This window comes from Neovison vison, chromosome 13 (assembly GCF_020171115.1).
Source record: "Neovison vison isolate M4711 chromosome 13, ASM_NN_V1, whole genome shotgun sequence".
Lineage (NCBI taxonomy): Eukaryota > Metazoa > Chordata > Mammalia > Carnivora > Mustelidae > Neogale > Neogale vison.
This window is the reverse complement of record NC_058103.1, coordinates 76,136,321-76,157,712: the sequence shown is the minus strand read 5'-3', so window position 1 is coordinate 76,157,712 and position 21,392 is coordinate 76,136,321. Positions and strand designations below refer to the sequence as shown.

The following is a 21,392-nucleotide window of genomic DNA, read 5'->3' as shown; positions in this document are numbered from 1 at the left end:
TGTGGGAATGTCCAAGTTCAAGTTTCATTAATGCTAACATGGTTTAATAGATGCCTTGTTTACTTCTTGGCTCAAGATGCTTCCTTTGCTCCCTACCCTGACATCACTGTCGTCAACACGATCTCAGCTTCTCATGCCACATACATGTATCAAATCCCTGTGCAAATCATAGAAATCTTAACTATATACCCTATTTCTAGTCACTTGATAGTGCTAACTCTAACAAGAGCTCAGGGTTTGTGTTTCCTCAACTAAGAGATCAGGAAAAGTTGACACACCTCAAAACTGTGTCTCACCATGTCCTCAGGACATTGGTCCTGCTGCTCCCCAAACAAACCCCTGCTGAATCTAGACAGAGCTTCCTCCTAGAGCCAGAGGGAGGCTCCTCATTCAGCTCTCCCTCTGTGCCTTTGCCTGCCTCATTTCCCCTGCCTGGAATGTTCTTCTCCCTGTCGGATCACTCAGTGCATAGCTCTTGGGCCTCACTTGTCTATCCACCACAATCTCTCTTCTCTGCATCCTTGTTTGTGACTTCACCATAATTGCCTTGAATGGTTATTTGACTATTTTGAGGGTCTGGAGGGCAGGGATCTAGCTGCTCTTTCCTTCATTTCCCGTGTCCTCAGCTGCCAACAGTGCGAGTCACAGAGGTGGCAGTCAGTAAATGCCAGTTGAGTGTCTGACAAGCACCTAGGGCCAGGATTTAAAACACAGTTACTAGTTACTAGTCTTTAACCACCAAAGGAAGGCCCTGGGCCTGAGTGCCAAGCTAGCTTGGTGCAGAGTGATGACCGGGGTTTGGGGCTACCACCAGACCACAGACCTCCTCAAGTTTCTAAGAGTCCTCTTGCACACCCCTACCCCAGCAGCACAGCTCACTCGGAGGGGCAGCAGACATTAAGGGTGTAAGGGCCTACTTAGCCAGAGGGAGCCATTTTGTGTTTATGCAGTGAACTTAGATTGACCCTGCACCTCCCAGAGGAACTTACTGGCAAAGCCCAGATACAAGGGTGGGTCAGGCCAGGTGGAGACATCCAATCAGTGGGGCACGCATGTATCTACTAGGGTAAATTGAAATTCAATTGGCCACCTGTGTGTGACCTAATATGACTGTGCAGTTTACTCTGTGTGTTGCTGATGTAGCATGACTGTGCAGTTTTTTTTGTGTGTTGCAATCTCATTGGCCACTTGTGTATAGCCAGGCTCAGCCACCTCTATAAAAGTTAGTCTGTGAGGCTGGGAGGGGTCGCCTCTTTGTAAGAGACAGCCCTGACCCGTTGGTTTGTCCCCAACCGGTTGGTTTGATTCTCCATGCTTGGTGCGAAATAAAGCTTTGCTTGACCTTCGCTTTGTTATCAGTCTCGCTCCTTTGATTACGGACCCTAACAAAGGGCATTCTTCCCAGCTGCCTCTCAGTGCACGTGGAGGCTTATGGGTTTTACCTGATCTGCATCCCTTTTCTGCAGGAGCACATGTCTTTGCGCAGGAAGAGGCTGTTCAGGGTGACGGCCCCGATAAAGAAGAAGAGCTGCTTCACGGCCTGCCTCACCAGCTCAGGGTCCAGGCCATTCTGGCACATGGTGCTGTAGAAGTAGCTCAGCTGCTGCAGGACGGAGGTCATCGTGTAGGCGTCCGTGTCATCTATGCTGGAGGACCGCTTCCGGAAGCCGGTGGGCTTCAGGCCGGAAATGCCCTGCAGGCTCTCGTATTCCAGCATGCCCTGCACTAGAGAGAACACAAGCATGTCTTGCTCACACAGTGGGCACGACCAGAGAACGTTTTCCATGGCTCTCCTGGGTCTGTTCCAGGAGGTGGCACGTTTTCTGCAGGAGTTAGCAGTGGACACAGCTGTGATAGGGGAAGCGAGAAGATCAAGGACTGGAGAGCCCCACAGGGAGGAGGTGCATGGCTCTTTACAACAGCTTGGAGTCCTTCTTCTTTCAACTTCACAGGAGAGGGAGCAGGTTAACATGATAACTGGTGGTCTGGAACCATTTAAAGCCAGAGTATTTAAATTTCAGAAAACTGAACAAAGTATACAAGAATTTGAGTGGAACTTTAGGATTTCAAAAATGCTTAGTGATGACCTAGGATTAGCTACATAAGTAGTAGCAGGTCTCCCTAGTCTTATCCTTCAGGGTGAATCACCATTACAGGCAGGAAACTAAGAACTATGTACTTTTATATAGGTCATCATTTCAAGCAATTAAAAAGAATTAAAAAGTAAACATTTACATAATTAAATTTTTCTGGGTTTAAAATTATATTCTTTGTCATTGCATAGCTTATACTGGATTTATTTCATTATTTTATTTTTTAAAAAGATTTTATTTATATATTACAGAGAGAGATAGTGAAAGAAGGAACACAAGCAAGGGAGAGCCAGAGAGGGAGAAGCAGGCTCCCTGCTGAGTGGAGAGCCCAACACAGGGCTCGGTCCCAGGACCCTGGGATCATGACCTGAGCCAAAGGCAGAGGCTTAACAAGTGAGCCACCCAGGCACCCCTGGATTTCTTTTTTTAAGGTCTCAGGGCGACCATAAATATTTTTTGGTCACCAATTCTTTTCTTACCTATTATTGGTTGAATGTTGTTTTCCATTACAACAATGAACTGATGGTAGATTCGTATTGCCACATCACTAAGAATCTGTCTGTATTCTGAGAGGTCAAAATTGTTCAAGCAATTCTTATTCTGATGTGGACTATTAAGCTTCATGAATTCCTGAAAGTAATGTGAGCATATAAATATTAGAATGATACAGACATGTAGGAAATTAAATCACTACCTCTATTAGGGACATTCCAATGAGCATCTATACTTTAAAACCCAGTGTCTGATTGTATGAAATGAGCTCTGCATGTCTGTGGTGCCGCTTATTCTCTATAACTGTCGCCATATTGCCTCCTCACCCTACAAATAGGCAACCCCCTACCCCCTGCCCTGCACCTATACCATACAGTGCAGAACAAATCCCATGGAAGCTCATCAAAAAAGACGGCAAAGCCACAAAGGAAACACACACCTGTAAGAGGCCAGGAGATGCAATACAAGAGATTCATGACTTAATTATTATAGAGCACAGATCAACCTGAAATATTTTAAAATGTGTGTTATGGACTAAATATTTATGATGTCGGAGCCCTCTCCTCCAGTGTGGCTGTATTTGAAGATGGAGCCTGTAACCAGGTTATTCAGATCAAATGAGGTCCTTAGTATGAGGCCCTAATCTGATAGGGTTAGTGTCCCTTTAAGAAGAGACACTAGGGGACACCTGGGTGGCTCAGTCAGTTAAGCATCTGCCTAGGCTAGGGTCATGATCCCAGGGTTCCAGGATCCATATGGGGGGGGGGTCCCTGCTCAGCAGGGAGCCTACTTCTCCCTCTCCAGCTCCCCTGTGCTTGTGTTCCCTCTCTCACTGTCTTTGTCATAAATAAATAAAATCTTTAAAAAAAAAAAAAGAAGAAGAAGAAGAAGAGACACTAGGAAGCTCAGTCCGTCTTCTTCCACACCTCGTGCCCCAAGGAGAGGCTGTGGGAGGGCGCAGCAGTGAGAAGAAGCCATCCACACGCCAGAACAGAGCTCTCAGCAGGAACTAGCCATGCTGGTAGGCTGGTTGCGGGTCAGACTTTGGGCCCCTAGAACTGTGAGAAAGTACATTTCTGTGGTTTAAAAGCCTTTTAGTCTGTGGTATTTTGTGATAACAGCCCAACCAGATTAATATGATATATCCAACATGTTCAAAGAGGTAAAAGAAAAAGAAAGCATTGAGAAGAGGATATAATGATAAGAGGCAGAGGTGAAAAAGAACCATTGAAATAGAAATAAAAATATGGCAATTAAAAAAAAAACATTCAAACAGGGAAAAGAATGCTGTATACATGGCGGAGGGGGCAAAGAAAGGGTCAAAGATAAATGGTGTCAAATAATATCCTCTTCCATTAATGTCTCACACATGCCAGTTTGTCTTAAATGGACTGGGCTGTGCCCCCAGCTCCTTTTGTTATTCATTTTAGTCAGAGATTGGATTATCTTCACTTACTTTTCTTCTTGTTCTATAGTACTAGTAGAGTTACTTTTATATTTTATTTTACTTTTCCTTCATTGGGACAATTATCCACCCAGAAGAAGGTATGAGGTAATTATCTCACACATCATGGGATAAATAATCACACCAGTTCTGGATAGATAAAAGCATAACTGTGAGCTCTAAATTTGAATTATAGAAGTTCAGAAGAAAGTAAGAGAAGTTCATGGTCTCAGGCAGGGAAGAATTTCCTGAAGACACTAAAACACATATCATAAAAGAATAGGATTGGCGGGCGCCTGGGTGGCTCAGTGGGTTGGGCCGCTGCCTTCGGCTCAGGTCATGATCTCAGGGTCCTGGGATCGAGTCCCGCATCGGGCTCTCTGCTCAGCAAGGAGCCTGCTTCCTCCTCTCTCTCTCTCTCTGCCTGCCTCTCCATCTACTTGTGATTTCTCTCTGTCAAATAAATAAATAAAATCTTTAAAAAAAAAAGAATAGGATTGGCATACCAAAATTCAGAAATTGTGTATAATGGACTCCATAAAAAAATTATAAGACAAACCATGGTTTACTCATGATATGTAAAGATCTCCTACAAATCAGTCAGAAAAAAAATTGTCTCTAAAGAAAATTGAGACTGATGTCAGTAGACAATTTGAACAAAACCCCAAATGACCAATGAGCACATGGAGTGACTCCTTTTTTTTTTAAGATTTTATTTACTTATTTGACAGAGCTCACAATTAGGCAGAGAGGCAGACAGAGAGAGAGAGAGAGGAGGAAGCAGGCTTCCTGTTGAGCAGAGAGCCCGACACAGGGCTCGATCCCAGGACCCCGGGATCATGACCCAAGCCAAAGGCCGAGGCTTTAACCCACTGAGCCACCCAGGCGCCCCTCTTTTTTTTTTTTTTTTAAGAAAAGATTTATTTTATTAAAATATTTATTTTACTTATTTTAGAGAACATGAGAGTAGGGAAAAGGGCAGGAGAGAGAAAGAAAATCTCCAACAGACTCCCCGTTGAGCATGGAACCCTACGTGGGCTTCATCTCTTAACTCTGAGATCATGACCTGAGTGGAAACCAAGAGTCAGACACTCAACAGACTGAGCTACCCAGGTGCCCCTCCATGGAGTGAGTCCTTGCCTCACTAGTGATCAAGTAATTGCAAATTAAGTCAACAAAGTATTATTTTATACCAATAAGATTGGTAAATAATTAAAATGCCTGTCAATATCAAGTGTTGGTGAAGGGATGACACTGGAAACTTCATATACAGCTGGTGGGACCATTAATGGTACAAACATTTGAGAGAGCATGAAAACCCTGAGAACTACCTTATTATTTTAGGTCAGTGACATTTTAGTCTGTGAGCACTTGAAGGTGGAGAATTCCTTTCTGTTGGGAGCAGAGCTGGAATGGCAAAGAATGTACATACAGATTGTGGAGGAATGATCAGAATCCTGCAGAGAAAAGAGCTCCAAAGAAACAGTCATGTTAGTCTAAAGATTAGATTTTAGAGTCATGATACTGAAAACTTCAGAATGTCACAACCAGAAACAAACTTAAAAATCATCTTACTTTATTATTATGATGATGCTTTTATTAATTATTATTATTTTTAAGATTTTATTTATTTGAGAGAAGGGGGAGGGGCAGAGGAGAGGGAGAAGCAGACTCCCTCCTGAACAGGGCTCATTCCAGGACTGAGGGATGGTGACCTAAGCCCAAAGCTTATCTGACTGAACTACCCAGGGGCCCTGACCTCATTGATTTAAAACTCAAGGAAAACTGAGACCTAGTATCATGCCCAAGGTCCAGGCCTCTTGCTAAGTCTTCTGACTGTGACTTCTGTCTGACCAGTGATGTGAAGTTGGCCTCCTGGCTGAGAAGGAGACTGGGAAGCCATCTGGAGCAGAGGCTACCCCTGGAGCTGGGGAGGTCCCCAATTGCTGTGGTGAGCTCTTGCTCATGAGGAAGTTAGAGACCAGCAGTCTGCACAGAACACAGAACAGACAAGTGTCCCTACCTCTTCTCCACTGTACTGCTTCAGGCAGTTGAGGAAATGACACGTATTGGAAAGCCAAAAAGACAGCATCTCAAAATCATTTACATGTTCCTTAAAAACAAAAACAAACAAACAAACAAACAAACCAAAAAAGACAAAGTTGGATCTGGTGACTCTTGGTGCCTTTGAGCCAAGATCACATGAATCTTACCAATTTGGTCAATTCATGGCTTTTGATCAGAATGAATTCTTCTTTTATTCACCAAAGACTTTACTCAATTTATACTATAATGATAAGCTCTTATGTTTATTTAGCAGGTTCTGGTTTGCAAAGTATTTCTGATGATGAAACTTCCTGGTAAAGTTAAGTCTGGATCCTCGCTTTCCAGAGCTCACGTTCTGACTGGGAAGAACGTTGTTCGTAACATCACATATGCAAGACATAATTAAATGGGTGCTGAGCTCCTGCACAGTGGTCCTAGACTAGACTCCAGACGCTCAGGATGCAAGGATGCTGGTGAAAAGAGGGCAGCTGAGAAAGTCTCCCACAAGCGGGGAGAATGCTGTCCTTGAAGGAAAGGGCTAGAGGGACAAGAGCTCAGAATTGAGGACTCTGCTGGAGAGAGTAGCTCTGCTTGTGGGGCAGCGGGAAGAGGCACAGAGAAGGTTAAGAGGTACCGTGGTCAGCGGTAAGCGGAAAACTGGGGAAGTCCCGGGATTTGAAGGACAAAGTAGGAGTGTTTCAGATGGGCCTAGTGGTTCCATCCACAAGAGGAGGATAAAAAAAGAAGGGAAAACCATTGGATTTAGCAAGAGGAATCATTGGTGATCTTTCTGTGGAGTGACAGGAGCAGAAGCCAGACTGCCGGAAGTGGGGGGGCTTGCTAGTGTGAGCACCTCGGCAGTCGGGGCGGGGGTGGATGGAAAGGCATAGAGACTGTGGGGTATGTGGGCAGGTCCTGGCCACTCACAAAGGCAGAGGCCAGGGAGTCACTGGGGAAACGGAGACAGGAGATGCTGGTGGGAAAGGATTTATACTCTTCATGCTTGCATCTTTTAGTTTCTAAATATTTAAATATTCCAGAGCCGCAAAATGAGGCAAATACTGTGTGCCTATAGCCGAGAAATGCACATGTGCCCTAAAACCCATGGGTGCCCCTTCCAAGAGCCCTCTGGTGGCTCTCGTGAATATAGCGACCAGGAAGCACTCAACAACAGACAAGTGTTAATTCTCTACTCCTAACTCCTGCTGAATGATGAATCCTCACAGCAGGGGAATCTCACCTCCTGAGCAGGTAGTGGTGATGGGGCTGGTGATTACCAGGTTGTAGCCTTGGAGGTAAGGCCTTCAGGTCTATGTGCTAATGTTTAGCCTTGGGGATCCCTGACCGAGCTTGTCTTTTCCAGACAGCTTGGCTTCTTTCCTTGGGTGGGCCTTGGACTTGTCTGAGGAAACCCGTGGCTCACCAAAGACGAGAGGTGAAGGACGGCCCAAGGATGAATCCTTAAGATATTCTTAAAGTAACCAAAATACCAAGGGCTAATGTCAAAGGCATTTCCTACCTTAACCACCTGCTTGATGCCATTGATGGTGCTGTTCATGAGGGACTTGACCATGCCGGCATCATTCCGAGAGTCCGCGTAGCGCACACACATGAACAGGATGTGAGCCGGCAGCCCTGGGATCATGTTCACCACCACGCCACGGGGCTTCAAGTCTGGAACAGACAGAGCTGATGAGGACTATGGCTGATAGTCAGCTCTCCCCATCAGCTCTCCCCATACAGCCCAGGCCTTGTTTGCTTTTCTGTATTGGATACAGCGCCTGAATGCATGAGGAATTCAGTCTGGCAAAAATATACAGGTACCACCTGTTCCTCTTACTTCTCATTTGCCAAGTACTTTCTCTTTTTTAAAAGGCTGAAATTCAGACATAATTTGTGCTTCTCCCTGGCCTGGAGACCCTAGACTTCAGACCTCCAATATAAGGGAGGAGACCCACGTCCGTGCCCCCGACTCCAGCTTCTAATGAGGAGGGTGGGATATGATCTCAGTGACCACATGCACCCCTTGAATCGGGAAAATAGACACACAATAATCCTGCAGAGAAGGCCTTGCTGGCCTTGAGCAGAAGAGAATGGCAGGGGGAGGGGGGGGGTAAAGGGAAGAGAGAAACTTTATAGAATGAACTCAGGTAAGCAAACAAGAACCTTCCCATGGCTGCATTAAGACAGGGAACCAAGAGGCCCTATAGCTGTGCACCTGTGAGGGTAGAAAGGAAAGGATCCTGGGGCTCATGTGCTCTATGCGGGGATGGGAATGTCACTTAGAAGAGGAAGTTAGGCTACACATCAGTTTTCTACTTTAAGATCTTGAGATCAGCTGATAGAAAGAAAGTCAGCTTTTCTCCCTCCCACTGGAAAACCACGTGATTTTTATGGTGAAGACAGTCTATTAAGATTGGTTCTAAGACCACCAGCCCTTGAGTATGTATGCTGGCATATTCCTGTAACAGAGGTGGGCTGGGAAGCCTGTATCACATTGCCTGCAAATAAAATTCTCAGTGGAAATCAAAAGAAACAGGGAGCCACATTACTTCCACCATAGCTCCTGTACTAAGACACAAAAATGAGAGGCTGTGTCTTCTATTTGGATACTATGATTAGACTTTGGAAGGGGTAAGGGCAGCACTTCTTCTTCTTCTTCTTCTTCTTCTTTTTTTTTTTTTTTTTGACAGGGAGAGATCACAAGTAGGCAGAGAGGCAGGCGGGGGTGGGGTGGGGAAAGCAGGCTCCCTGCCAAGCAGAGAGCCCGATGCGGGACTCGATCCCAGGACCCTGAGATCATGACCTGAGCCAAAGGCAGAGGCTGAACCCACTGAACCACCCAGGTTCAGCACTTCTTAACTGAGGGCAATTCTGGCTCCCTTGGGATGCTTGGCAATGTCTGGAGATGGTTTCATTGTCATGACTAGGAGTTGTTACTGGTTTCCAGAGGGTAGGAATCAAGGATGCTATTTAATATCCTATAGTGCACAGCCCCCCACAACGACCTGGTTGCCAGTGTGGAGGTTGAAAAACCCTGGGCTAGGAGAAGCAGCGGCCCCCACCCAGGATGGGAGCAATGAGTGAAGGAGTGGACATTCAGAGTTCCAGGTCTCACTACCAAGAATGAGGTTTTGGATGAGCTTGTCCTCATCTTCCGTCTTGTACTCCAGCATTCCAAGGTACTCCCTGGGTCCTGAGGACAAGTGGCCATCATTGCCTATAGGCAGAGGTAAACAATCAGTTAAATTCACAGAAACAACTTCTACTGGCTTTATGTATAGCCTACTCTGTCTCTCTCCACCCCATTCTGACTGGCTGGCACACGAATACGGGTGGCTTTCAGATAAATGAAACTTGACTAATCCTGAAGAGCTCCTCTGGTAGTGAGTCATGTCTGAGAGTCTATCCATGAGTATTGCTGCTGCTGGGAAGCTGGAGTTATCCTTGAAGAGAGCCTCATGAGAGCCAGCATGAATCCAGCACCATGCAGATAAGAAAGCCAACCAAAATATTGCTTCTCTCTGACTGTGGCATCAGCCACAGAGAAAACAAGATTCATGGAACAGCTGGTGAGCAAAGTACCGAACTGCATGATCCCAAGGGGATCTGTATTGGTTTTCTATGTGCTGTAACAAGTTACCACAAAGTTAGTGATTTAAAATACCACAGATTCCCCCAGAAGACTGAAAGTGGACCTCTCCTATAGGACTGAAATCAAAGTGTCAGCAGAGCTGAGTTCTGGAAGCTCTGGGGGAGAATCCGTTTTGTACCTTTTTCAGTTTCTGGAGGCTGTCTATACCCCCCAGCTTATGGCCGTAACACTCTGGCCTCTGCTTCTGTCACCACGTCCTCTTTCTCTGCTTCCATTGTCATATCACCTTCTTTCACTCTGGCATTCCTGCCACCCTCTTATAAGGTCTCTTGTGATTGTACTGGGTCCCCTAGATAACCCAGGGTAATCTCCCCATTTCAAGATCCTTAATTTGATCACATTGGCAAAACCCCCTTTTGCCTTGTAAGTAACACAGTCACAGGTCCTGGGCTTTGGAGTGTTGACATCTTTGTGTGTGCCAGAGTCTGCCCTCTGGTCACCAAAGATTCATGTCCATTCTGAGAGGAGATGTGATGACAGAAACAGAGGTTAGAGAGTCAGAAAGAGTCTGAAGATGCTATGCTGTTGAATTTGAAGATGGAGGAAGGGACCCATGAGCCAAGAAATGTGGGTGGCCTCCAAAAGCTGAAAAGGCAAGGGAAAATCTTCTCCCCTAAAGCCTCAAGAAGAAACATAGCCCTGATGACATATTGATTGTAACTCTCTGAAAACCATTTTGGACTTCTAACCTCTAAAACCTTAAGATGATAAATTTGTGTTGTGTTAAGCTTCTAGTCTTATGCTGACTTGTTTTAGTAGCTGTAGGAAATGCAGGGGCTATAAGAACTCTTACAGAAGGGGATGGAACAAATGAAGGAGGCAGCACAGTAGTTAGGTCAAGAAGAATGAGAAGGATCTGGTGGGTGGAAAACAAGGTGGTGCCCCGGTAACAAGCTACCAGAACTTTCTTATTATTGTATGAGACTTTCTCCTGCTAATATACTAGCCCTGTTTCCTTGGATACTAATCAAGGTAGAATGTCAACAGTCTTACTAAGCAATACTGTTTATGTTAAGAATGGCATCTGATTGGTACCCTGCATCTGGACCTGGAAGAATAAGAAAGGATGCAGAACTATCCGATAAGCCCATTATACTCTGGGTATTCTTGAGTGTGCTGACTTGTATCTGGGCATGTTCCTTGCAGGGACTCTGGAAGCAAATGGCACCGATGGAGCGTTCAGAAGATGTTGGCTTCCTACCAAGCGTCAAGTGGCCGAGCCTAGAAGCAGATGCTACAGCCCATTAGGCCCTCAGGTGACTAGACCCCTGCTGACGACTTGATGGCCCTCAGAGCCAGAGCCCTAGAGCTAAGTTGCTCCTGCAATCTTGACTCTCAGAAACTCTGCGTTGCTATGTGTGTGTTGTTTAAAGTTCCTAAATTTGGGGATAAGTTTGTTGTATGACAATAGATAACTAATACAGGAAGGGAAGCTAATGTACTCCACTTTAGCCCCATGGAATTGGAGGAGGTAGTAGAAAGGCAAAGGAAGTAGTCTTGGAGGCAAAGAGGGGCCGGGACTCAGGAACAGAAGTGAGGAGTGGGAGGTGGATTTTGGAAATCCTTGTGTTGAGGTGGTAGTTTATTCGTTCTTTCCAACAACAGGGACTTGGGAAGGGCAGACATGGTCCCTGCCCTCATGGGTTAGACTGACATTTATCATTAATGATTGAAGGAGAAAGATCCTCATGTTGGTGGTGGGTATTTTGAGACTGAGGTGAGAGTGGGGTAAATAACAGTGAAGGAGGTCTTCAAAGAAATGAATAGAGAAAAAATAACAGACAGAGATACAGCCTTCGCTATCCAGGTTGGGAGGAAGAGGAAGCAATATGGAAGCAGGATCAAGAGAGCAGAAGAGAGAAGTCAGAAAAGTTCAGTGACTCAGAAGCAGACGGAAGGTCGTGAGGGCATTCAAAGTGAGAAGTTCGGTCAATGTTCGGGACTCCTGTCTAGCTTCTCAATTCTCTACTTCTTTCTTGTAACAGAAATAGAGGTATTGATCCTATATAACTGGGAGAGGAAGAGAATTTCAAAGCAGTTATACTGGAAACTTGTTCACAGTTTCATTTTTACTGGGGAAGAGTTAATAGCAGGTGAGATTAGAAGTGTTCATTATGGGATGTCCCTTACAATTCCATGAGTGCATCTGCAGTTATCTGCAATTATAGCTGATGAGCTATCCTCTGACCCAAAGGATCTTTCCATTGGCCCATCACTGAGCCCGAAACTGCTCCCTCACAAACTGCCCCATTTGAGAATCATTCCTTTAGCTCTCAAAGACTCTGGACCACTTCAGGAAACAAACAGTGCTTGTTGACCTTATCTGAGAGTTCAAAAGGCAGGAAAGGGAATGTTATTTTTCCTACCCTTTTCAATCGTCTTGGTTAGAGTCTTGACTTGATCTTGTAGCTTTTTAATCACTCTGTCCTTCATGTCTAACTCTTCTTCAAGATCCTACAGAAATCAAAAGAAACAAAGACATTCGCTTAGAAGCATTTTAATCTGTGTTTTGGAACAGCTTCATTAACATACCACCCAATTCACTTTGAAGGACACATCTGGTTGTTTTCTAAAGTCAGCTAGACAACCATCACCATCATCTAATTCTGGAACATTTTTGTCACACCAGAAAGAAACGTGTAACTTGTTCCCCTAGTCCCTTCCAGTCCTTGGCAATCACTGATCTACTTTCTGACTCTGTATTATTTGCCTCTTCTGGACACTAAACATAAGTGGAATCATAAAATGTGTGGCCTTTTGTGTCTGGCTTCTTTCACTTAGCAAATGTGTTCAAGTTTCATCAGTTTCTTTCTTTCTTTCTTTCTTTTTAAGATTTTATTTATTTATTTGACAGAGATCACAAGTAGGCAGAGAGGCAGGCAGAGAGAGAGAGGGAAGCAGGCTCCTGGCTGAGCAGAGAGCCCGATGCGGGACTCGATCCCAGTACCCTGAGATCATGACCTGAGCTGAAGACAGAGGTTTAACCCCCTGAGCCACCCAGGTGCCCCAGTTTCATCAGTTTCAAGTATGTATCAGCCCTTCATTCCTTTTTGTGACTGAATAACATCCCAGTGTATAGATAAGGCATATTTATCTCAATCTACTTTTCCCTTAATGAAGTAATGCCCATAATAAAGAATTGAAAAATACAAATGTGTGAAAACAGGTTCTCTGGATATCAGAAACTGGAGGCAGAAAAATTGTAGAGATTTGGGTCTTGGCTTTGCGTTTCCTTCCTGATAAGGGGGTGCCCTTGCTCATGCAGAATTTGGCTCAGGAATCAGCAGAGTCCTGGATGCCTACAGATATTTCTTAGAAAGGACAGAGTGTGTTAGGTTCTTCCTGAATTCTGGGGGTTTTGGCTCGGAAAGGATTCAGGCTTGAGATCCAGCAGTGGCTGGCACGCAGTCACTACAGCCGAGGGGCCCCTGCGTAGTCTTGGCACCAAGGAAAAATGTTGTTTCTACGCTGTGACCTCCTCTCCCCTCCTACGGTTCTGGGTCTCTGGCTAAACATGTTAGGAACATTTTTTGGCTTTACAAGTGGGGGTGTGGGTACAGTTACCTCTCTCCTGTCCATCCTAAGATAATTCTAATAATAACAGTCACTAGTCGATGAGAACCAGGAGGAAACCACTGTTCATGTTTTATTTCATTCCTTTCTTTTGTCCTAATATGGCACATACAAATTTTATGAAATTGGGGTCATACTGCATATAAAGTTTTAAACTCTGTATTTTTCTCTCATTATATTGAAGACACTTTCCCATGTCATTGGCCATATATGCCATCTGTCATTTTAACACCTAATTCATAGGATATACAACAATTTGTTCTATCCACTCTTGTTGGATATATATCCTTTTGCTATAATTAATAACATTATGATGAACACTCTGAACAAAAATCTTTACTCACATACCTAATTACTTAGGATAGTAAGATATTAGAAATTGTATGACTGAGTCAAAAAGAATGTGATTCCCCAGGTTCGTGATACTTGTTTCCAAATCACCCCTGAGAAAGTTGATGCCAATTTCTATTCCCGGAAATCACGTGTGAGGGTGCCCCCTGCAAGGCATTTTCAGCAGCACCATAAGATCTCTATTACTTGAGGGGCAACAATAACATCTAGTTTTAATTTTTCATTTCTTTGATAAATAGTGAGATGATCACTAAAAGTTTTTTTTTCCCCTTTTTTAAAGAAGGATTTTTCTTTGACTCAAAAATCGTGCCTTGGGCCAAATCGTGTCTCCTCAAAAAATTCATGTCTACTTAGAACCCCAGAACATAACCTTATTTAGAAACAAAGTCTTTACAGTCGCAATTACACTAAGGATCAAGATGAGGTCATCTAGATTAGGGTGGGTCCTAAAGCCAGTGAGATTCCCCTTCTAATAGAAAAGGACACAGAGGGATACAGCTGCATGAAGGCTCAGGCAGAGTTCGGAGTTATGCTGCCCCAAACCCAGGAATGCCGGGAGCCACCTGCAGCGGGAAGACACAAGGCGGGATTCTGCCCTAGAGATTTTGGAGGAGCGTGGCCCCGTTTCACCTTGAATGGGACTTCTGCCCTTCACAACTGTGAGAACAAATTTTTGGCGTTTTAAGCCAGCCATTTTGTGCTAATCTGTTATGGCTGCTCTAGGAAGCTAGTATGATGAAGTTCCTTTGTGGGCAAAATCCACCCCTTTATATAGAAATTACATTCTTTTGTTGTATATGAATACAACACCGAGGTTACTCACTGGCTCCAGCGTACGCGGTTGGAGGGAATGTGCAGCTGTGAGTGTTCCCTGGCTCTGGCACCGTGGCCCGGCACTGCCTGGGAACAGAGCCGGGCACACCGAGGGCTCCTGAGGAGGGGCGCTGAGTGGGCTTCACTGCCCCCTCTGATGCTGGAGCATCAGAAACAAACTCCTACAAACCCCACCCAGCTCAGGGACTGAGCTGCACGCCCACAGGGAGGGAGTGGACAGTCACGTGGGGCAAGATGCGCAATACCCACGACCCCCCATCTGCCGTCTCCCTGACTACAGGCTCCGGCTCAGGCCCCAGGGACACGGGCTCCAGCACGGAAGGCAGGACCACCTCTCCCAAAAGCTCAGCAGCCAGTTGCTTATCTGCCATGACCCGAGGAGGCTACTCTCTGAGAAAGTTGTATCCCCCTCAGAAAAAGACGGATATCGTCTAGGTGCCCGGACTGGAATTTGTTACTTTCTGTTGAATGGTAAGCTCTGTGGATTCCTTTGGATATAATTACTCATCAAAGTTAAATCCTGATCCTGCAAAATAGGGTTTTACCCTATTGTGGTTTTCCTGTGAGATAAGAAATGGGTGGGGGGCTGAAAACAGGGTGTGGGGCCTGTGGGCCTGTCCAGGCTGCTGACCACTACCTGATGAGCCCTTCCCCGGTCACCGTCTTGGAGGCTGCCAGGCCAGGAAGGGGCCTGAGCATGTCTGCCTCCTAAGAAAGTGCCCCATCTGCCACTACGGTGCTTCCCAGTCCTGTGGGTTTCACACACCAATCACATCTCCAGAGAATTGCTGGGGACTGACTTAGAGTTGCCTAATTTCATTTTGACCAGGGCATTTATAATTTGATGAAGATTTGAACAATTTAAAACGTTTGCCATCTACCATCTTGATCATTTCATAGAAGAACATTTTGACTTGAAAAACTGTAGGAAGGGCATACCCCCAAAGCAAGCGTGGCCCTTTAATGGGGAAAAGCTTGCTGTAGACCAGAACATCATCATCTCAGATGGGTGCCATCCCTGGGACAGCGCTCATATCTCCTCTTGTTGTCCCTTTACTCTATTGGACACTTTCCTGGTGTGGCCCATGAAAGTCCCCAAGGCTCCCCAGCAGAAGCCCACAACTCGGAGACCACCCGTGTGCTGAGGTGAGGACACAGAGTGCTCTGACGGAAGCGGCTTTTGGTCTGCAGTTGTTCATGTGCTTTAGGTGGCATGTCCCCCCACTTTCAGTGACATCTGCACACAGTCCTTTATCAACAAACTGGGAGAATTCTCACTCTGTTTTCCATAGTTAGACGAGACGCTTCCTGCCGGAAGGTACTCCTGACTTCACTCTCAGTTTCAAATCGTTTCTTCAAGTGCTCGCTGGCCTCCTGCATTTCTTGTATCTTACTGATCAGCTTCTCTTTCTCTTTGGTGTGTATTTCATTTTGGGCCTCTAGGGTCCTGAGAAAAAGATAAAGGAAATTTTGGTATCAGTTTGACAGTCATGGAGAAGTCACTTGTCATAGCAAACACTGATTATTTCCAAACACAGAAAAATATTTGGGCCAATTGATGTGTAAAGTGAGTAGTACCTAAATAGGAAAGTCTTTGAGGTGGGGGTGGGGGTGGGGGTAGGGGTGAAGATCAGGGCTGGCTGGGTGTGGAGCTGCCCACGGTTGCCCCAGTCTCCTTAACTTGATAAGAGATTCCTGCCTCCACTCTGCCAAAGGATGCTGATGGCTGCCCCAGGACACCCACATTCACTCACACCCTTATGACCAAAAGTCCACTGATTAGGTCCTATCTGAATGGCCTGGGGGCCAGACTCTCAAAAACCCAGGGAGAAGAGAAGTAGAGATCTAAGACTGTCTCGCCACTTTCCTACTATTTGGGACCCTCATTTCACCACCATCCTACCAATAAAGTCACATGACTAAAATGCTCCCTAGGACATAGGGCTCTGAAAGGTAAGTGTGTCAGCCTGCTGGCGGCAAAACATCCCCCCCCTACGGCCTCCCCCCCCCCCTAGGCTCCGCCTCAGCACCAGGCCCTCTGCGGGTCAATTTGCACATCTGGGGGGATTATCCGCAAAGACTCTCTGTCACATGGATTTCAAGCCTGACCCTGCTCTGAGAAAATCTGTTCTCTCCCACACAATCTTATTTCAGCAGTGTTTTGAACAGACGATACATGTTCTAAGGGCATAAAAGGTGAAAATTATGTCCCCACCACTGGGCACCAGCCATCCGGTTACCCTCCCTGGAAAAAGCAATGTCTTGATTCCTGTATGTTCTCCCAAGTGTGTTTGTGTGTGTGTGTGTATGTGTGGTGTATACGTATGTGTTTCTTTCCTTCACATCTGAATGGTAATAGATCATCTATCTTAATTAGCACCTTGCTTTTTTGGCTTTATAACATATCTTGGTTTCTCCCACAATTTCAGAAAAGAAAGCACTGCATGAGCATGAGCTCCAAGAGTATACATGTTAACACTTACTTCCTTTGTGTTCCTTCTTCTTCTCGATTGCGGTTCAACTGATTAGACAATTCTTCCAGTCTGCCTGTAGTGGGAAGAACTGTCTTTACTTTGGGGTCCACATCACATTTTGATTTACATTGGGTCTTGCTTTGAAACAGTCCTAAGCTGTTTCCTGCTTGAGATTAGGTTTTGTTTGGTCTGAACAATGTTTAAAAATTTTCAAAGCCATTATTCCAAAATTGTGATATTCCACATAAAAATCTGGCTTTCTGGCTTTTCTTTAAAGATAGGGATATCAAGCAACACTGAGGCCAGTATTGCCACTTGGCAACAATCAACGGAGCTTGGAAGCCACCGCACCTCTAAATGTCTTGCCCCTTACAGTCTCCTCCACTCAGCCCACTTCTCACATTTATGTCACCTGGCTGGGCCCCTGGAGAACCAGAGTCTGAGATGCTGGGGTACAATGACTTCTCTGTCCTTTCCTGGACACAGGAATCCATTTTCTAAAAGCAGTTTTGTGACAGTTTCAGTTACCTTTCATGCTTTCCGTTTGTTCATTCAGGCGGATTTCCAGATCATGCTTCTGTTTCTCCAGTTCTGAAATCTGCTGTTTAAAGTCTGGGATCATCTTTAGAGAAGAATTAGAAATATTTGAATATGAAATGCTTTTGTCTGTGAGCTTCAAAATCTCAGAGCTTCTCAGAAGCAAACTAGACTATGTAGGTGTCTAACCCCAGGGAGCATGTGTCGGGTTCGGCTGTGTAGGAGGGCCAGCCAAAGCATTAGCCTGGTTTGGCATTACAATTTTTTACCTCAAGATCTAGAGAGTCACAAGCAACACCAGCGTGTCTGGAGGGAGTGGCTCTCACACAGCTATACCCATGATATCACCGAGCTCTCCCGGGGCAGAAGGAAGTACACTGTCTGGGAGGCTGTGTGGGGGCTCTGCTGTGGTGAGCCAGTCTCTTCAGCCCCGGCCCAGAAAGGTCATATCCTCATCTAGGAACACAAAAATCATCTCAAAGAGGTCCGCCTGCACCCTGTGAATTCTAGGTGGGGTGCCGCTCTGTTAGTGGAGGTCTGGAATGATCTAGTATGTTTCATGATCCTCTGTCCTTGCCTGTCTGTGTATTTCTATAAATGTCACTCACATCCACCCTCTGTCAGGTAAATAGCTTTTCTGTCATCCAAGTGTATGAAAACACGTGTGCCTCTGAAATACATGTGAAGAATACTGGTTTGTGCATTTGGATGCCTGTTCTGCAAGGTTCCTCAGTAAAGGTTCATCCAAAGAATAAACAAAGACATGAAGGCCCTTAACCACTGCTGCACACATCTGCTGTGCCTAGAGCCACATCTCACTGGTGACACAGCCCGGAGATGTCCTAATACTCTCAGGTTAGGCAGAAGAGAAGGAAATGGTAAGAAAGCTGAGACGGGGTAGCCTAAGAGGTGGGTTCTTAGGAAAGCATGGTATTCTGGAAGGTGGCAGAACAAAGAGCAAGGAGGAAGATGGACTGATTAACATCACCTAATGTTGCTGAGAGATAAGATGGGGGTGAAAAGGAACACTTTGGGCTCAGCCGTGTGCAGGCAGACTTGGTCAGTGGTCGGGGCTTAGGACAGAACAGCGTGGCTGTGGGGGAGTTGGGAGGTGAGTGCAAAAATCCATTAGGTGACCACTGAGAAGCCTGGCCATCTCCCCACAGAGAAATGGGGTGGTGGCTACAGATGATGTGGGGTTAAGAAAGGGATATTCTTTGAGTCAGGAGATTCCTCCAGGATTTCTCCAACACTGAGGCATGGATGGACAAACACTGGGGTGGTGTGGCGGGGGGGAACAGGTGTCACGGAAGAGAGAAGTCCTTGAGAAAATGAGATGAGAAGCACAAGCAGAGGGACAGACCTGAACACATGCCCCACTCCAGAGTCATCCCTTTACCTTAGCGTTTTTTGTCACTTTCCAAGAGGTTAGGGCTAGACTTAAAACACACAGATTTACAAAATACAGGTGTACACCACAGAATTGGGACCCATCCCCTGGTAAATAAACCCACTCTCAAATCAAAGTGCTCTCCAACCCAGGGTAACTTGATAGTTGTATCTTTGGACCCAGCTATTTCATTTCTAGAAAACATAATTCTGATCCATTGTTTACTGCCAAGAAACTGAATTTTATCCCACTGTTAAATGACATCTCTAGAGTAATGGCCACCCCCGGGGCCTGTACCATGTTCTCCGATGTTAGCCTGGTGACTTCATGACGGATACTTTCATTGATGTCAGTCTCTTCTCTAAATAATTTCTGCAGGTGGTTGATCTCTTGACTTAGATGCACCACTTTGAAGTTCAAAGCTTCGATCTCCTTTTCATAGGAGTCCTTCTGGGACTGGAAATGGCTCTCCAACACGCTGTTGGAGGAGGGGGGCAAGAAGTGAACCACATGGTCCTTGTTCTGCTGGGCTGCTGACCGTGAGCATGGACGTGTGCAGTAGTTAGGAAAATTCACAGTGAGCGCTATGTTAAGGACACAAAGTTTATGTGTACACACATAGTGACAGGTTACAGAATTTGGTATGGAGAATTATAAAATCCTTCTAGCCAGTTAGGAAGCATTATGTGGCATTAATATGCAGTTAACGGTAAAAAAATTTTAGACATTATTAAAATTACATGTTATAAGTTTAAGAATATGTTTGGTATGCAACTATAGTAAATATTCATTAAGTATGCATGTGTCAGACTCAGAATGTACAGCACCAACAGTGAACCCTGATGTAAACTACTGACTCAGGGTGATAATGACGGATCAATGTAAGTTCATCAAGTTTAACAAACGTACCACTCTGGTGGGGGTTACCAACACTGGTGTTGTGGGGGAGGGGAGGGAAATCTCTGAGAAATCTCTATACTTTCTGCTAAATTTTGCCATGGACCTGAAATTGCTTTAAAAGATAAAGTTTGCAGGACACCTGGGTGGTTCAGTGAGTTAAAGCCTCTGCCTTCAGCTCAGGACATGATCTCAGTGTCCTGGGATTGAGCCCCACATTGGGCTCCCTGCTCAGCGGGGAGTGTGCTTCCCCCCACCCCATCTCTCTTGCCTCTCTGTCTACTTGTGATCTTTGTCTATCAAAAAATAATAAATAAATAAAAGATAAAGTTTGCAAATAAAAGATTACAGCAAACTTCTTAAATTTAAACATAATTATATCTCTATGGCAACACTGGCTACCTTATTTGATATCATCTGTTTTCCCTGTACAGATTACAGGTTTTACGACTCAGGAGTTTATCCTATAAAAAGATTGTTTTTTATTATTAAGCTCATTACTTAATTCTTGAAATATTTCCAGTGATTATTAGATCATTCCACTACTCCACTCCAAATTTCCTTTGTGTCAAATCTATGGAAGGTAAACTTTTGACTTTCTAATATCTATTATCTCTAAAAATCAAAAAGAACTCCGGGGGAGTTTCTTACTGTGTTGCTTTCTTTAGTCCTTCATAAGCAAACCAAAGTTCTCCATCCTCATTTAAATGTTCCAAATCTTCCAACGAGAGCCTGGAAAATAAGGGGAGTAAGAAAAGCAATCATCTCACTCATGTGCAAAATGATTCTAAAGGTTTGGTAACGCAAAAATGATTACCTGCTTCTAACATCTTCAATGTCGTAACTTTCAAGAAGTTGTTTGGTGATCTCGGACATCTTTTCTGAGAGGAAAAGGCAGAGCTGGTATAAATGACATTTCTGCATGATTCTCTTCTCCCATTCCCTTTTTTGGTCCCACTTTTCTAGATTTCACACAGCTAACCATACCATCAGCAACTTAGCAGCTGTTCAACCAATCAACTAACCAACCGACCAGCTATGACATCAACCAGCTATTCAACCTGCCACTTGTCCAACCAACCAGCAAACCAACTGGGCTCATCATACCAGAGGATACATTTCCTTAGTGGTGATGCCCGTGGTAAACTGGGTCTGCGCCCGTAGGCTCAGTGACTCTTATTTTTCTTACCTCTCATTTCCCGTTTCTGTGATTGCACGTGTTTTTCCACATCTATCTTCTGTGTCTGAAGTAGCTCTATCTCCTTTTCAAACTCAGAGATTGTCTGTATCACGGCAGTGACCGTACCGGGTAAAGAAGAAGTAGATATTATGGCTTATGCCAGACAAAGAGAATACAAATACGGTATCGTTTTTCTACCCAAGACAGCCTCACCCAGCTAGCATCTTGTTAAATCATCACTGTCCACACATTGTGGCCTTGAAGTATGTTTCACTGCTCAAAATGTGGCTACTTATTCCCAGATGTAGTCAGTTGTAGCAATAGAATTGGTTTTCTTACTACATAAACGGAAAAATAGCTTCTTACTTCAAGGTTGGGCTGGGCTGGCCTGGGGAGGAAGGGGACCCAAGAGGAGTAAAACCTAAG

The 21,392-nt window shown here is 45.0% G+C and overlaps 1 protein-coding gene across 1 annotated transcript in view; it reads right to left on the bottom strand.

Moving 5' to 3' along the window:
- The window catches only part of MYO5C (myosin VC), a 94,195-nt gene that overhangs the window by 12,412 nt on the left and 60,391 nt on the right, over positions 1-21,392 (bottom strand). Inside the window, exons 26-38 of the mRNA XM_044229601.1 lie at positions 20,976-21,069; positions 20,604-20,667; positions 20,438-20,518; positions 19,187-19,367; positions 17,491-17,584; positions 16,972-17,035; positions 15,767-15,935; positions 12,097-12,184; positions 9,197-9,295; positions 7,595-7,749; positions 6,053-6,142; positions 2,573-2,723; positions 1,443-1,725 (exon numbers count right to left, since the gene is read on the bottom strand). Of these exons, the coding sequence (XP_044085536.1) occupies positions 1,443-1,725; positions 2,573-2,723; positions 6,053-6,142; positions 7,595-7,749; positions 9,197-9,295; positions 12,097-12,184; positions 15,767-15,935; positions 16,972-17,035; positions 17,491-17,584; positions 19,187-19,367; positions 20,438-20,518; positions 20,604-20,667; positions 20,976-21,069 (1,613 nt within the window). The remainder of the gene's footprint in view (positions 1-1,442; positions 1,726-2,572; positions 2,724-6,052; positions 6,143-7,594; positions 7,750-9,196; positions 9,296-12,096; positions 12,185-15,766; positions 15,936-16,971; positions 17,036-17,490; positions 17,585-19,186; positions 19,368-20,437; positions 20,519-20,603; positions 20,668-20,975; positions 21,070-21,392) is intronic.